At 45.4% G+C, this 16,396-nt stretch overlaps 1 protein-coding gene across 1 annotated transcript in view; it reads left to right on the forward strand.

The window, feature by feature from the left end:
• LOC119184936 (kelch-like protein 10) overlaps positions 1-16,396 on the forward strand; it is a 33,527-nt gene extending 17,131 nt beyond the window's left edge. Inside the window, exons 6-12 of the mRNA XM_075884048.1 lie at positions 308-507; positions 2,702-2,870; positions 6,239-6,393; positions 9,296-9,474; positions 11,372-11,491; positions 15,867-15,992; positions 16,217-16,396. Coding sequence (XP_075740163.1) covers positions 308-507; positions 2,702-2,870; positions 6,239-6,393; positions 9,296-9,474; positions 11,372-11,491; positions 15,867-15,992; positions 16,217-16,230 — 963 coding nt within the window. The 3' untranslated portion in view covers positions 16,231-16,396. The remainder of the gene's footprint in view (positions 1-307; positions 508-2,701; positions 2,871-6,238; positions 6,394-9,295; positions 9,475-11,371; positions 11,492-15,866; positions 15,993-16,216) is intronic.

Consider the following 16,396-nt stretch of genomic DNA (forward strand, 5'->3'; position numbering starts at 1 on the left):
TACCATTCCTTCGTAGGTTTAACAAGTTACCGTGCAGTTCCATCCATCCTAATGTAACGATGGTGTTCCTCCATAAAATAACTAGTTCCTTGGACGTCTTACTTTGGAACGCCATTCTGTACAAATGGAACATCGTAAGAGTTGTTCGGAAGTTGCAGGGTTCGATTCTGCCAGTGACAAGTTATCTTTTTGTGTACTTTTCTTGGCATCAAGGTGCATTAGTTCTCAATAATGTTGTGTTAAACAAAGAAAACGAGCCTTCTTTCCTGATTTCCTTGCTAATGGAACACATGCTTTCTCCATGCAGTCGCTGACCAGAAACTCTTTGCCGGTTGGCGAAGTGACCGGTATCGACCTGTCCCATAAGATGTGGCTCACGCCTCGGATTCCCAAGCACATAATCTTCGTGTTCGGTGGGTGGAAAGACGGTGCCACGAACATCATGAGCACGTACAATTATCGCGCCGCCAAGTGGCGCGTCATCGGCAACCAGTACACCTCGCCTAGGTAATGTGGCTCCCATTTCTGGGCTTACAGCACAAAGACATTGTGCATTGTGGTACAGGTATACCTGAAGCAACAAAAATGCTTTCATAGTGCACCCATCCGCATAGCCGTAAGAGGGTGCGATATGACTAAGAACAAGGACTGGTACTCAATAGACGGTCTCACCCAATCCAATTCCTCACAACAGTAAGCTTCGGCAACTTCCTTGGCTGGCAATATCAGCAAGCTGGTAAGTGGACGTGCTCAAATATTAGAGAAACGCGTGCGAATCTGGTCTAAGTGTTGGTAGCAACGAATTTGACAATAATTCCATCCAAACCTTAAGCAAACTTATGTTTGGAATATATCCGTCTTTCGTTGATCGTGAATCAGCGCAGGATAAGGTACGTGGAAGGCACAGGAAACAGTCTTTGTTCTGCAATGGTATAAAGCCTTAAAACGACGATGATAAGAACGAGTGGTGCTGCGGAGGGCTGTTGCACTTCCAAATTCTTTAAATATGCCAGCGCACAGAGTTTCTGTATGTCTAAAGAACTTAGATGCACTCGAGTGCCGCTAACCGTTTTTTTTTTCACCGTTGCACCTGAGGCAATGTCGCTGATGGCACGCGCGGCGAGTCACGGCGATGCAACAGCATGCAGGCAATGCCGGTGGATGCACCGCAGGCACTGATTAGGTGGATTGGGTTCAAAATCGCGCAAATCTTCGTGATGGTCACTATTAAGGCACGCTACAGCTTCAACTCTGCGCAAGTTTTATAGTGTTATATTGCACATTATATAGCCTAAACAGCTCCCCTTTTGTCCAGTTGCTGTATTGCGTCGCACAATCTTATGCCTGCTGAGACTTCGTATGGCAGACTCTGATATGCAGAGTTACTAAAGCGAGTTATGTTACATGGGGACTAATTACATCATTGAAACTTTAATGTAACGTGTTTTAAGCTAAATTACAACTGAGTGCTACCAGCTGTGGTTGTGCATGGGAACGTATACAAGCGCATTATTCTATTCAGTACAAACAGTGCTGCTTTCTTAACAGCGGATGCCCTTCAATAGGCACAATCAGCCTACGGTATAGTGTTCACATAGCTGGTAGTTGCCACTGTTTAATCAACTTTAGCCAACATTACTTTGGACAATGGCCAGCAGTACGTCAGAACTATACGCAACGTTACTAACCATTACTTTAAGGGGTCGTGAAACGTTTCCCCAAAACTTTCAACTACGTGTGTATTGAGAGTCCTGGCCGTCCATTCAAAGCGATACCTCGACTTGTTTGATCGCCTGGCCTCACTAAATAGTTAAAAAGCCCACTTTTGGGCTTTCGTGGGCCTATACCATCGGAGCCCTCACGGCTGACACCTCGAAGCCACGCTGTTCTGCACTGTGGCTCGCTGGGCAGCTTGTGAAAATGAACGTTGTGTGCACTTTGATAAGTTGCGCGGCAGTGTTTGACGACGCACGTGGTTTGCAAAGCAAGAACGAAGTCACCCACAACACGCAGTAGAACAGAACCCGATAAAACTTTTAAGGAAAAACTGAGACACTGCGCAGGCTGCACCGATTGAGCCAAGGCAACCGGTGGGAAGGCAAATATACACACTTGACAGCGCCCACAGGTGCTAAAAGCGCATCCAATCAGATCACTCGCTGTAATAGCACAACATACTTCTCGAAGCGCAAAAAACACTCTCTTGATTTTTTTTCTTTTCTAGGTTTCTATGAATCTATTACTTCAAAGAAAAATTAAGCGAACGCTCTATTTGCTACTTCTCTTGCTATGACGTTTCACTGACGCAACATATTAGTTCCTATAGTGGCCAATGGTCACACATGGTCGATAAAGAACAAAAAAACTGCGGTTTCAAGAGGCGTCATTATTGTGCCGAAATCTTTCGGAATCGGTATGCCTCATCCTTTTTGAAGCAGGAAAAATTGAAACGGTAAAGTTTCGTTCTCGTTTCAAGACCCCTTCACGACAGCAGTAGGAAGCGTCAGTGTTGTTTTTTTCTCATTCTGCGATAAATGTCAGCACCGTTGACCAGTTCACAACTCTAGCCGTCGAAGGCAGGAGGGGACACGAAGTGGACGTTACGATGAGCTCTCGCATGTAACTTGTTGCAGGAAAGGAACATTGGTATTGAAGTGGTAATATAAATATTGTTGGGTCATCCACTCAACGTGCACCGCAGGTCGTACCACGGCGTGGTGGTGATCAACCAGTGCATCTACGTCGTGGGCGGCTTCAACGGCCGTGAGTGCTACCACTCGGTCGTGTGCTACGAGGTACCCCTGGGAAGATGGAGCGCTAAGGCTAACATGACGAATGCACGCTGCTATGTCAGCGTGGCTTTTCTCGAGGCAAGCAACCGCGACGAAAAGAAACCGTTTTACTATTGAATGAAAGCAGTGCCTTTGTAGACATTTCGTGTACTGCTCAGCTTTAGCCTATCCACAGGTACGCAAGCGTAATTTGTTTATATGTGATACCTAGGTGTTTAGTGAAGTTGTGTACGCCAAACTGAAAGCGCGGGCACTAGAGCACCGCTTTTTGCCGTTACGAAACGATAAGCTTTCTGGAATTTGTGTTGAGTCGGTGTGCGTGTGAATACAATCCAGGTGCGCATTTGTTGCGAGGCCTTTGAAAGGGGCCCGGCCACACTCTCTTAACATCGTTGGAGTACGATGTAGTGCATTGCAGCACTGTGTTCGAACCATGGGAGCAACGCCCTGAAGATGAGCCCACTAGTCTGAAACATCCACACTTGCAGAGGGTGCATAGTAGATCATACATGCGGTGCACTGCCAATACAAGACACTTTATGTCAAGGCTACTTGGAATAATCCGTGGCGTTGAAATCATCTCTTGAGATAAAATGTAGTACATCGGTTCGATAATTCACCTAAAGCGAAAATCAGACCCTCATTTTGGTTGTAGCAGAAAGGGCCCTGCATGGAACCCTTCAAAACACCGTGCTGAAACAATCCGGTAATTGTTCCAAAATAGCGCCACTCCGGAATCTCCCAGTGTGAGAGAGTTCGTTTACGCGTCGCGTACGCCACCCTCAAAGGTGATTTGGCGTTGCTTTCGGGCAAAAGCCTTAAATGGCTCCTCAAGAATAAAATTTGACCATTGGCGCCTGAAACGAGGGGTGCTAAAAATGACGTCATGACGTCACGTCATACGCTTCACCTAACGCACTTTTGCACTGCCTCTAAGATCAGGGTCAACCCAATCCGATCTTGTAGGCATTACAAAACGTCGTTAGGTGCAGAAAGCTATCGAACCGTGGCAGTGCAGGACCAGTAAGTACAACGACTGACAATAAAAAGACGATGGCTTTCATCTTCGAACCTCCTTTGTGGGGTTTCTGACACTCCTGTAAAGTTGCTTGCGCCGCGGGACGCATTTGTCTCGCACGTTGGCCGCATTTAGGGAGTCGCAAATATTGCGGGGCAGATGGCGTTGTGTCCGCGAGCGTTTATCAATAACACCATTATCATCATATGGTTATAACGGTGGCGCCAGCAGTGAAGCCTGGCTTTAAGCCATGGAGGCGATACGGGAAATATTAGCGGCTGTTTTTGGCGGGTGGCGGTTGGTGCGAAGGGTTGTCTCTAGCAGTGCGTCTGTGTTGGACGGCGCCGCGAGTCTCCTGCCGTCGGCCCTCGCGATGAGCCAAGCGTTGTCGAAGCCGCCTTGTGTATGTTCTTGTGCTCGCTACGTTGTTGGGTGCTGTGTAATTTTGTGTAAGGCTGTTTTAGCCTTTGATCCCAATTGATGTTATAATAATGCAGCTGACGGCATTGTCGTTCTAAATGTAGGTAAATAAGTGTGTGTTGGTTTGGTTTTGTTTGTTTCGACTGCATCTACTGTGTCCGTTCAGTCTAAGAACGTGGTGCTCTCGACTTCAGAGCCCACACCTTAAATCAGTGCATAAGGGACCCTCTGAGCTTTAAAGGGGCCCTGCAAAACTCTTTAAGCATAGTCTCAAAATGCTGCCGATCGGCAGTAGAGGCTCCCGACAAGACGCGAGCCAAATATTATAGCACAGAATGTGGCCTGGCATTCACAATGAATTATCAAAGTCAGCTTAAGATTGTTTTCTCTTCTCTGGACAAATCACGCAATAAGCCTAAAGATCACTCGTAGTGAGCCCACCTATCAGCCATTGGCTGATTTGAACATGGCGCACTCGGTCGTTACAGAGATCTGCGCGGGAGGCCGTCACTTGTCGACGCGTGCGGGCATGATTGCACTGAGAAAGCCACGTATCCGAAAAAAATAAAAATTTCTCAAGGTCACGAGGCGCGCGTGATGTTTTTTTGTTAGCCCCTCCCACACCTCTTTGTTTAGCTTCCAACGCTTTCGCCGGGACGAGAGAAGAGAGAATGCGATTGCAGTGTGTGACAAATCTTTGTAACTTCGCTCGTACTAGTCGGATTCTTAAAACTTTTGCGGCATTGAATTTGTGAGACAATAAGCTTTTCCGGTGTATTATTTGCATGACTACACAAAAAAGTGTTTCGGGGCCCCTTCAATAGTAATACTTCACAAAGGGGGGAAATTCGTTTCACAGAAAGCCTAAGAGCACTCTCCTGTCGCCGAAGTACAAAGTCGAAGGAGCCGACTGTGTCTTTCTATATAAAGAGTTGGGTAACGGCATAATTTTTAAAAATGAGGTTGCTTGTCACTTTGTTTAGTGATTGCTGACAAGCTGCGTAATTTGACTATATAGAGCTTTTTTCAACGGCAACTACACACCAAGCGTTAAATGTGTCCAAACTCCTCAAAAATCAGGAATCCGCAACGACTATAGGCAACATCTGGGACCTTGATTACTAGGGGTAAATTAATTACCTTTTCAGTTAACAGGGTTAGGTGGTTATGTATAACAATTGAACAATTGAAGGAAACCATTGCAGCTTTGAAGAATAGGAGAAGCGTATTCTAGTGATAAGTGGCCGTAACTAACTTCAACCGTGTTCAACGGGGAAACCGAAGCCGAAGCACCGACGAGTGCAGGAATCAGACAATCAGAATTACGGCACTGTTCAAGACAACGATTACAGAGGAGGAGTACTTCCATGCTGTTCATTACGCGTGCTATGAATGCAAGTGCAGTACGCACACAGACACGACGAAATCAGTTGATGGCCATTGTAACAACGCTCACACAGTTTGGATGCTTCAGCGAAATGTGGCAGTTGCATTCTTCCACGTATCAGTCTCAGTTTTGTCGCTGAATTCAGGTGAGTATCATTACTTCACAATGATGACTAGGTGCCACTTTTTGACACCTGAAATCTGCTACAGGTTCTTGGCATGAAGTACTTCTGTTACCATCAGACATAACGGCCTATTGCCACTATTTTAGAAAATATTCAACTTTCTTGATCGCTGTTCCTTATAATGTAATTGAGTTTTTTTAATATGTCTGCAGCTCCAGATTTGCTAACTGTGAAAGCTTTGAAGGAATATCAAGTGAAGATGATTTTCAACAGTTCTAGACACATTTCTTGAAACCCATGCGGTAGGTGATGGCTCTCCAACAAAAAGAACAGGAAATGTTTCTTTTATTTAGAGTGTACTGGTTGATTTTATAATCACCAAAACTTGCTCAGCAATATTTATTTCGTTCGACGTGTATTGTGCGATGTACAATTGGGCTGGAGCTCTGTGATTATTTACACTCTTCACCTAACAAGACCGCGTCGCCTTGCCGCAGGGGCACATCTACGCCATGGGTGGCTACGATGGCACCTGGCGTATCAAAACGGCGGAGCGCTATGACGTCAAGAAAAATAACTGGACCGAGATTGCCAACATGCATGAAACCCGCAGCGATGCCAGCGCCGCCACCGCTTGTGGACGCGTCTACATGTGAGAGCTTGAATTTATAAAGAACCATCGCTTCCCTCTTTTTTTTCTTGCCATCTAATTATGCTCGCTATTTCCAGCGGCGCGACTTCCATCATACGGTAAAGCGCAAAGATTCATAGTTCCAATGCAAATCAAGGAATCAGTAGTTCGCATACTATTAGCATACTTCTGACCACCTGCCTCCAAAAACGCATTTTGTAACATACTGTTTGCTGTCCAACAGCCGGTGCTCCGACACAGCGGAGCATTTCAGTGCAACACGGCCCGGAGGAAACTGCACACATGAACCAATGTTTTTGTCACCATGGTAGCATCAAGTCGCCTCCCCCCCCCCCCTTTTTTTTTGTGATGACCCTAACCAAACTGCAACAGCTACATTTTGTGCCCAAAGTGCGCGATTGCGTCCGTTGGTGATGCATGATTGAAGTAACTTTTATACCACCTTTTAAAACACTGTGACGTTGTTTATTGTTTATTAATTAATTTATTTATTTATTATTTTTACCTACTGCATCCATAATGAGGCTATGCAGGAGTGGAAAAAACAACAAGAACAAATCAACATTTATACAGGCTTCTAGAAATTCTTGAAAGGGTAGAGAACGAACACTTCCGGGCAGCGAATTTCAGACTTCTATAGTTGAAGGGGGAAAGCTGTATTTGGATATGTCAGTGTGGGCAAAAAAGTTGCAATGTTAAGGGCATGGTCACTCCTCGTATAGGAAGAACTGGAAAAATTTCAGATATGATTCGAGAGTGTTGAAGCGAAAAGAATTGGTTAAAATGTGCAGCAATTTTGGGCATTCAGCAAGGCAACGTTTCGCAAGTCTAGTGAGACCTATAGCTCGGGAAGTGAATTTGTTGCAGAAAAATTTATGTCACATATCTTGCAAAGCGCACAGCTATTTTTTTTTTTGAACGGCTCCTTGATGTCACATTTCTTTTGGTGGTTCCAAACCACAATATCATGAGGGTTAGAACCCCCAAAAGGGTTCTAACCCTTGTTATGGTAGCCTAAGTACTTGTAATCCCAGTGAGGAATTTCAGCGTCATATGGCTGTTGTCATAGAATGCCCCTTCAGCGGTGCAAACCTTTTACTACAGTTACGCTGATGTGTCGATTATTAGTAAACGGGTGTTTTGCATACGATTGATATTGTAGGCGATTTTGATTGAGCCTTGCGTTATCGCTGTATGATAGCTTATTTGCCTTTATTTCTTTTTTGAAGCATCTTTTGTGTCAATCTGTGTTCGGTTCTAGGTATCGTGTCTCTGACAGTAGCCGCCACGATGATGCAGCCATTGCAATGCTCGTAATGGTCATTACCAGAACCGTAACTTGGTTCACCGTCGTTACGGTGGACCGATAGTTGCTGGTTCAATCCTGGCAGTGGTGGTAGGATTTTGATAAAGGCTGAATCAGTTCCAGAGGCTGGTGCGCTCTTCAATTTAGGTAAAAAAAGCTCAGGTGTCGGAAATCGCCGGAGTCTGCACCAAGGTGCGCTCCTTAATCATACCGAGGTTTTGGAACATAAAACCTCAGATGTATTTCATTAGGTACCCTTTCCAGTGTAATAAGTGCCCAACGTTGTCTTCAGCATAATTTAATGAGGTTCTAGAATATGCGCGGCCACCCATCCAACTTGGTAGCACATTCAACAGGAGTGCCATAAAGGCTTCTCGCTTTCCCACTGACACTGTCTGTTGTTGGGATCCTATCTGGCTGGCTCCGGTGGCTTAAGGCAGTGCCGTTTCAAGGAACGGAGCCAGTATTGCTGTAAGTGTTGATGAGCAACCTTTCATGTTATTGTAAGGGTAAGACTCTATCGCTGTTTACAAACACAGGTGCTGGATGGCTTGCGGTTCTCTGTGCCAGCGTAGCATAACTAGTCTTGTTGAAGAACAGAAGCCTTAAGAAGTAGCCAGTTCATTTTCAAAAGTTTTTTTTTTCCTGCGTCTAGTCAAGTATTTCATATACACTTTTCTAAGCTAGATGCAACATTATAAGAGTTGGTCCTTAACTTTGAGCGCCTCCCCTTTTTTCTGAAAGTGAGAAAAGGAGTCTTTTCTTACCCTAGCACATCTTTAAACACAAGATTCCTGTTTCGGTGTTGGAAAGTAATAAATGAAGTCACCGAAAGTTTCTTGGCTAGTAACACGTGCGGTTGCTATCGTTATGTTAAAACCGATAAAAGAGGTGAATACTTGACACAAGTCTGGGCAGAAAAACGCGCCTGGTGGGTTACAACCTGGCTGAAACTGCGGCATACATATGCTGTCTTATTCCTTCCTGTGCGCGAAGTCCCGATAAAAAAAGCACCCTGTCGGGCCACCCACGTTCAAACACAAGCGATCTTATGGACCTCAGTGCGTTCTCTCGTTTGTTCACTTCAAAACAACTGCTCAAACTTGTCCCGAAGTGAATTCAAACATCAAAATCAATGCCACTTGCACTTATTAGGCTTAGCTCTAAAAGATTTGTGATTCGACTTTCTAGACATCAGTTACGCACACACTTACTAAAGCACAAATGTAACAAAACTGGCCGCCAGTGCCCGGGTTACCGTGTACGAATCCAAAGCGGCGCCAGCGAAAAAAGAAATCACTTTGCACGCATTGGTCGAGCTCTTTTTCACAGCACCTAAAGCACTGCTCCTGCCACCAGAGGACGCTTGCTAAGCAAAAAACGTGACAAGATATGCCGGTGATGCCACAGCTCACGTACCCGCACCAGAAAATGATACATTTTGAGGTCTTTTCCTTGGGCTTGTGCAATTTACCCCGTATTAGCACGGCTCCCAATGGAACAGACTTATGACACAACTATGATGATCGTTTGCGTGGTGATGATGGCGCTTATGGTGATGACAGTGACGATGTCAGCGTATACGCTCTCTCGCAGCATGGGCGGCTACACGGGCTTCTCGGTCCTAGATTCCGTGGAGTTTTACGATCCATCCACCAACATCTGGACCCAAGTGCCATCCATGCCTTGGCGACGCAGTGGCCACAAGCTGTTAGCGTACAAGGACATAATCTACATAATTGGCGGCTTCAACGGCGTCGCACGCGTTTCTACCTGTAAGCATCTTTTTTCACTTATTAGGCATTCTGAGAATGCGTACCTGTGTTTCAGGTCACCTTACGACTAGTGGTTGCGCACTAGACGTCGGTAAAGCCCAAACTGCAATTTCTTGCTGGAGGATAGTGCCATGTCATTACAAAGAAATCTTAAAAAGCGTGGCAGCGGCCTTTTCTACACTAAAGCATTGTCAAATCTTGCGTAGCTATACTAACTATATCTCTAATGAACTTAGGGCCAATGTTTTTGAAATAGTACTCTGGGGAATATGTGAAATCTAATTCTGGGCAATGAAGGAGGTAATGAAGACGATGCGACATGAGCGCATGACACATCGAAGGCCTAGTAAAAGAACATAACAGGCAAATGAATCTGAGTGCCAAAGCTCAAGCATGAGAATGAGGCAAACTCACAGAAAAGCTGCATGGCTGGCATGTGAAATCTAAGCCTTAATTAGGTAACATTGCTGGAAGGTCATTGCTCTCGAGACATCAAACAAGACGTCTTCGCTTCGTGCTCCAAGAACTGAAGTCACACCATAAAATTATACCAACCAATTCTCATAGCAGCTTTACTTCCGAACAAAAGGTGTCTGTGATGATGAGGGATAAATTTTTGGTTCAGTAGTTTAAACGTAAATTTATTACTATGCACATTTATGAGTAATGACATTGCTTTTATTTAGCAAGCGATGACTTGTGATGTAATTGAAATACACTACCAAAACATCGTTCATAATGTAACACTATTACTTTTAGCATAATTTTGCGATCATTTTTCGGCGCATATTGCAGCAATATATTAATGAGGCTTCGCTGGTACGGCTGGCACACTATATAGTAGAATCACGAAGATGCAATCTTGCATAGTACGGTTTTTGGTCTATAATGAGTTTCCCTTTTTACTCCCGCTCAGTGCACCTCAGAAATGAATCATTTTCATTTCTTTACTAGGACCTCAGTTTTGCCCATATTTGAACAACACAACTGTAAAATGGGATCTCGACCAACATATACGTAGAAACCCTTCATTTATTGTTCGGTATATTAAGCTGTAGCCGCTTCCTAGCAAGCCGTGACCTGCATGTTGCAGAGATGCTGAGCAATCCATAGTGTTGCTTTTGCGGCGGAAATGTCACTGCTAGGCACGGCCCCTGGGTCCAGTGATGATTATGATGCGTCAGACGATGCACCGCGATCTCTTGCGAAACGTAACTGGAGAATCGTGCCAGTCTTGATGCGATCCGTGCAAGAAATCACTGGGTGGTACTGCCAGTAAACTCTTGTCCTGGAGAATGCTGCCAGTTGCGCACGATGGTGGCTGCCATGATGACCCGTTAAAAGCTGTGAAGACCTCGTGGCCAAGACGCTCAACGACAAACGGCGCTTTCAAACGCACTTGGTAGCTTTGTCGCTAATGCTGAGCGAGCAAACGGTGGCGCCATTAATACTCTTTTTTTTTACTTTTCTGAAGTATTTACTCCTAGACGTTGAAAAGAAGCAAGTGCAACGCAAATTATCCATACTTTGATGTCGCCTAATAAAGGTATCTTGCTGATGAAGTGTGCATATTTTTCCTCGTTTTTTAAGTCTTCTTTTCGTGAATGCGATATTTGCATGATACGTTTCACCTTCTGGTTCTCATGAAAAACCCATCGACGATATTCCACTGTCTTGATCACCAGCTGCTATACGGAAGCAACCTATTTTAAGACGTGTCCAGTTCATGCCCGTAGGAACAAAGCGCGCGTACTTTTTGATCAAGCGGTCGAGCCATTCTATATTGAAGTGTGCACTGACACTTCCGGTGTTATGAAACGCTTATTTTGTCTTTAAAGGTAAGACCAGGAGCTTTCTTCAGGCGTCTTATTTAGCCTTCCCGATTCGCGCGTTGCAGTGCAGCAGTTCGACCCGCAAAAAAATAAATATATCCAGCTGCCCAACATGACCAATCCCAAAAGCAACTTCGCCGCAGCAATCCTGGAAGGCGCTATCTACGTCATCGGGGGCTTCAATGGTAAGACAGCTGAACGAATTCGAAGGATGGCCTGTTTATATTTGATAACATTCGTACACGTCATGCTCTAATGGACACTTTATCTTCCTGTCATATGAAGAGGAAGTTCCGGTGACTGCCTCTGGGGTAACAAAATCATCATTTCATGCAACATCATGATTTCGATTTATATAATCATTTATTCCTCATCCTCTGATCAGGTCGCCCACGTGGCGCCTACTACAGCTACGACGACAACGACGACGACGGCGCAGTGTAGACTGAAGCTGCTTTGATAGTGACCTATGTCAGAAAGGCTGTATACTAAATGCGTCATCTTCATCACACCAAAGAAAAAATGACATCATATCCACGGAAAGCATGATGCTGAGCGGGGCGAAGCGTCAACTTGTCATTTCCTTCTCGCTTCCGTCGGTCCGTGCGTCCACCTGTGCGACCGCTCGTGCGTCCATCCGTCCATCTGTGCGTCCATTTGTGCGTCCGTCCGTTCGTGCATCCGTCCGTGCGTCCATTCGTGTAGGCGTCCATCGGTGCGTCCGTCCGTGCGTCCATCCATCCGTCCATCTATTCATTCGTGCATCCGCCCCTTCGTCCATCCATCCGTGCGTTCGTCCGTGCATCTAGTGAACACTCTATGTACCGTCATTTCGCATTTTTTCATCGTATATTCAGCATATAAAAGTACCGCCATCCTGCGGACATTCCAAGGAGTAAATGAGAAGTGACACTGGTGCACTTTCTTACGGCCTGCTCTTCATGTCTACGTCCCAACTTTCAACACCTCTAGTTTATGGATATGTACTAGTTCACTATACTCATGATACTGCGGCCCAACCCTCGCTAAACCTTGCTGAAGTCAAGGAGGTTCCGCTCAGCGAGTTTAACATGGCAACCCTTTTTGGTCAGATAGCACTCATGGTGCGTCCTTCTGACATTAGTTTTCTATCTGTAAAGCTCACATTCAAGGCCAATTTTGTTTGAGAAATACTTGTCTCTGTAAGTTATACCATCAGAAGCAACTATCTTTTTATTTATTAGCATTTATATCACGTTCTGCGCAAGAAGATAAGTGTTGCGTGATATAGGGCACCATCTGGGGTGAAGAAACGAACGGTTTCTTTAGAACGGAGAGCTACTGATCGGTGACAGCACTGTGCCGCTTTAGTTAAGCTTATGAAACATCCGCTTTTTCGTTGATAGGGTCGCATTATGAGCACAGCGTAATAAACATCATGGTCGTTACGTATCTATTCATTTTTCTAAATAAAGAAACACATACTTCCGTATTGATGTTGCGTCTATATTATGCATAATAATTACTTTTTTGAATGTTCAGAAGTATTAACGCAGCTACCAGATTAATTTGAGTGGACTTTCAGCATGGGGTTAAACTTCACCGGGTTGCTGAATCACTAGGCCGACGCCAACAGACAGACAGATCACAATTTCGGCATGGGGGTATCCCCACAAAGACTACAGTCTTAAACGGTGTGGACTCAAACGTCTATCCCAGCAAAACATGATGCCTACAGCTCTGTGGCTGATAATTCTGGCTACTTCTTGACCATTGCAGCAGAGGCAGGAACGAATATTTCGTGAGTCTCTGCGAGAGCGGAATGCCGTACCTGGCGGACGCTTCACTACTTTGCTCAAGATAAGAGTGGAGCCGCGATAAGCCATGATGATATCTTCATCGTCTGTCAAATTTGAACGCTCGCGTCTACATGCCCATGCGAGACGTTGAAGCCTGGCTGGGAGCGCCAGCTTACTGCCGAAGAAAGCACGAAGCCACTACAACGCAGGGAAGCGTATCGCTACCCTAAGATGCGTGACATAACTCAGTGCAATGAGTAGGGCCTTTGCATTTACGCGTCATGAGAGTTGAGTTGCCTTTATTATTTTGGCTTATCATTATTTTCCTTGATTGGAGTACCGCATCCCCCACTGGGCCAGTTTGAGGACATGCGCATTTCAGCTTAGCACCGTGATATCATTCCAATAGATGGGCGTCGGCAAGGGAGTACAAAAGGGCGCCTGCCCTTCTAGGTGGCATTGATTTGCCCCCTCGAGCCAGACCAGCACTTGTCCTAACTGAAGCTACAGCAGTGCCTTCCGCTGGTCGCGATGCAGCACTGGTTTGAACCCCCCTCCCCCGCCATGAAAAAGCCCAGCCGACGACCATGGCTCGAGGGCTTTCCTTATCAGCCAGCAATAATTAGCGCGCTACTGCAAGGTGCCACTCTATTGCGTCCCTTAAATTTCACTGCAGGGGCCCCACTAATGCCTTCATCACTGAAATGGATCGTTGTTGCCCATTTTGACATTTAGTCATCACCTGTGAAGCATCATTAGCCGACCATTTCGGGTGGGTAGGAGATCGGGATTAAAATAGACGAGGTTGTCATCACGCAACATAGTTCTACATTTTAGATCTTTGTACATGATGGCTAGACAAACACGCGCGTTTCATTTTGGTAACAATTCAACATTTTCGGATGCTCAAAACCTCATCAAGACTGACTCACAGATAGGGCAAGCCACGGTCATTCTGGCTTCTCACATCTCTGCGTCTTTTCGTAGAGTTTTGCATTACCCAAAATGTTGCGTTATGGCTCACTTCACAGTGCACTTGATCAGTGGACCTTCGACGCAACGTAGCCAAGCACGAAAGATTAGATTGCGATCAAGTACCTTGACAGGGCCACGTAATGAATAAAACAATGTTAAAGGGGCACTAAAGACAACTATAGAGGTCCAGAAACCTCGTAGTGTTACAATTGTGCTTACTTTGAACTACAATCACGGTTTAGTGGTTCGCATTGGGTTAGCGCACTTCAAATTACCCGTCTTGAGAAAAACCTCTCACGTCACTGTTGCCGTGCACAACGTTACCCTGCTTTACTGCGAGGCCGCTGACACTAGTAGCAACAGAACGAAAGCTTCGAGAGCCACAGCAGCAACAACGGCCATTGAACAATTTCCTGCCATTGACTCCAAGATGGCAGACGTGCTTGTTTCACTTGGACCCCACTAGGTGGCATGACCTGTATATATTAACCAGGCGAAACTTGACATTTTGAAGCACTCCCGCCATTCCCCATATTAACGTCTGGGGTTTATTTTTTGCATGAAAACACAGAAACAAATAAGCAGCATTTTATTACGTGTCTTGATGCACGAAAGGTTCTTTACTTAGTGCAGCTGGTTTGATTGCTAGTAATTAATTGTAGGCTGTCTCTGGCGTGATCAGGATCATTTTGCTAATGTCATACTGCTGCGCATGTGTCCTTGTGCATTTACCTTAATGTTTACCTTCATTTCAAGGTAAATAGGGCACTGCTCTTGATAATATTGTCGTTTTAGATGGTGTTATGCATTGCGCTTTCACTCTAATGTAAGGTGCTATTCACTTTAGAGTTCCTTTAAGTGCGGTGCTAACCGTTTAAGCGTCAAGGTTTTGAGCGTGAAGCTGCCGTTAATAAAATAAGGCTTACTTACGTTCGTTGTCTGAAATGAATATATTAAAACCTGGTCGCCGAATAATGCTCAGCTTATATAACCTATGCAAAGTGGCAATTAATACTTTCATTTCGCCCTTAAACATGCTATTTTAACTTGAGATTAGGCCCCGTATTCATAAAAACTTACTAAGCTAGGAAGGTTCGTGCGAGAATATTTCATACAGTTGCGATGCGGTACCAGTGAGAAAACGCACGTGCGATAAAAAATATCTGTGAATTCGGTCCATGGTTACAGCGAGGGTCACTGGTGGCAGCAGCCAAGCTGGGGCTTAAATCATGTCTTGCCCAAGTTCATTGGGTATTTTTATTCCGGTCCCGGTCAAGTAAGGGCTCCTTTAATAACATGCAAGTCCTTGCGTAATTCACATTGCGGGCCTTAGCTTTGGCTCTGAATCGTAGAGTATTATTACCGTACCTGATCACATGTGCCCTTCTTTGGTAATCGCAATTGTCAAACTCACAATGCCAAAACGACAAGAAATCCTGCCGATAAACTAGAGCTCACTTATAGGTACCACGACAAAGAAAAAGCAGTAGTAAAAGGTAGACAATGAGCTTCAGGGATGACGTTTTCAAGCTCGCTGGAATAACTCGGATTCGTCCGGTGCTATACAGTGTTTTTCGGGGATCACACCAGCTGATAATATTAATATATTAGGATTATTATGTCCCAGTGGTTATGTAAGATGGCGTAGTGGAGGGCTCGGCTCATGCTTAACATCGTGAGTTCTTTCTCGTGCACTTACATCGCACAGTACACGGCGCTCTACCATTTCGGCTCCACCCAACTGTGACCATCGCGCACACTTTCTGACAATCACATTTGTCTCTCTACCCACCCCCAACCCTAACAGGAACGACGACTGTGTCACTCGTGGAGAGGTATGACATCGAATCCCGCAAATGGTTCATAGTGCCTGAGATGCCCACCAGAATCAGTGCATGCTCAGCGGCCGTCATTGAGGATGTTGCCAACCCCGGTAAGTATCGTCAACTTCGCAGCCTATAGTCGCCGTCATTCTTGTTGAGACCTATAGGCGTTATCTAGTAACGAACAGATCCGCGTGCACGAAACTGCGCGTCTTTGAATCGCACCACGCGCTCCAAACACCTCCAATGAAGTACGACCACCCCGTTCGCAACCATCATGGTGGTTGGCTAAACCGTGGGATTTACATATCGTGCTTTTTTTTCTTCCCTGCAGACGCCTGGATATAAGCATCCACTGTTATCGCCTGTGCGGAGCGAACGAGCACGCTGATGTCGGACGGCCAGCCACGGGTTGACTATCGTCTTTAAAGAGAACGCAAGCTGCTGTTGGTCGACGAGCCAAAAGCGAATGAAGAATGGCGCTGGAAAGGCGCCGAAGAAAGAAAAAAACGAA

This window comes from Rhipicephalus microplus, unplaced genomic scaffold, assembly GCF_043290135.1.
Source record: "Rhipicephalus microplus isolate Deutch F79 unplaced genomic scaffold, USDA_Rmic scaffold_23, whole genome shotgun sequence".
Taxonomy (NCBI): Eukaryota; Metazoa; Arthropoda; class Arachnida; order Ixodida; family Ixodidae; genus Rhipicephalus; species Rhipicephalus microplus.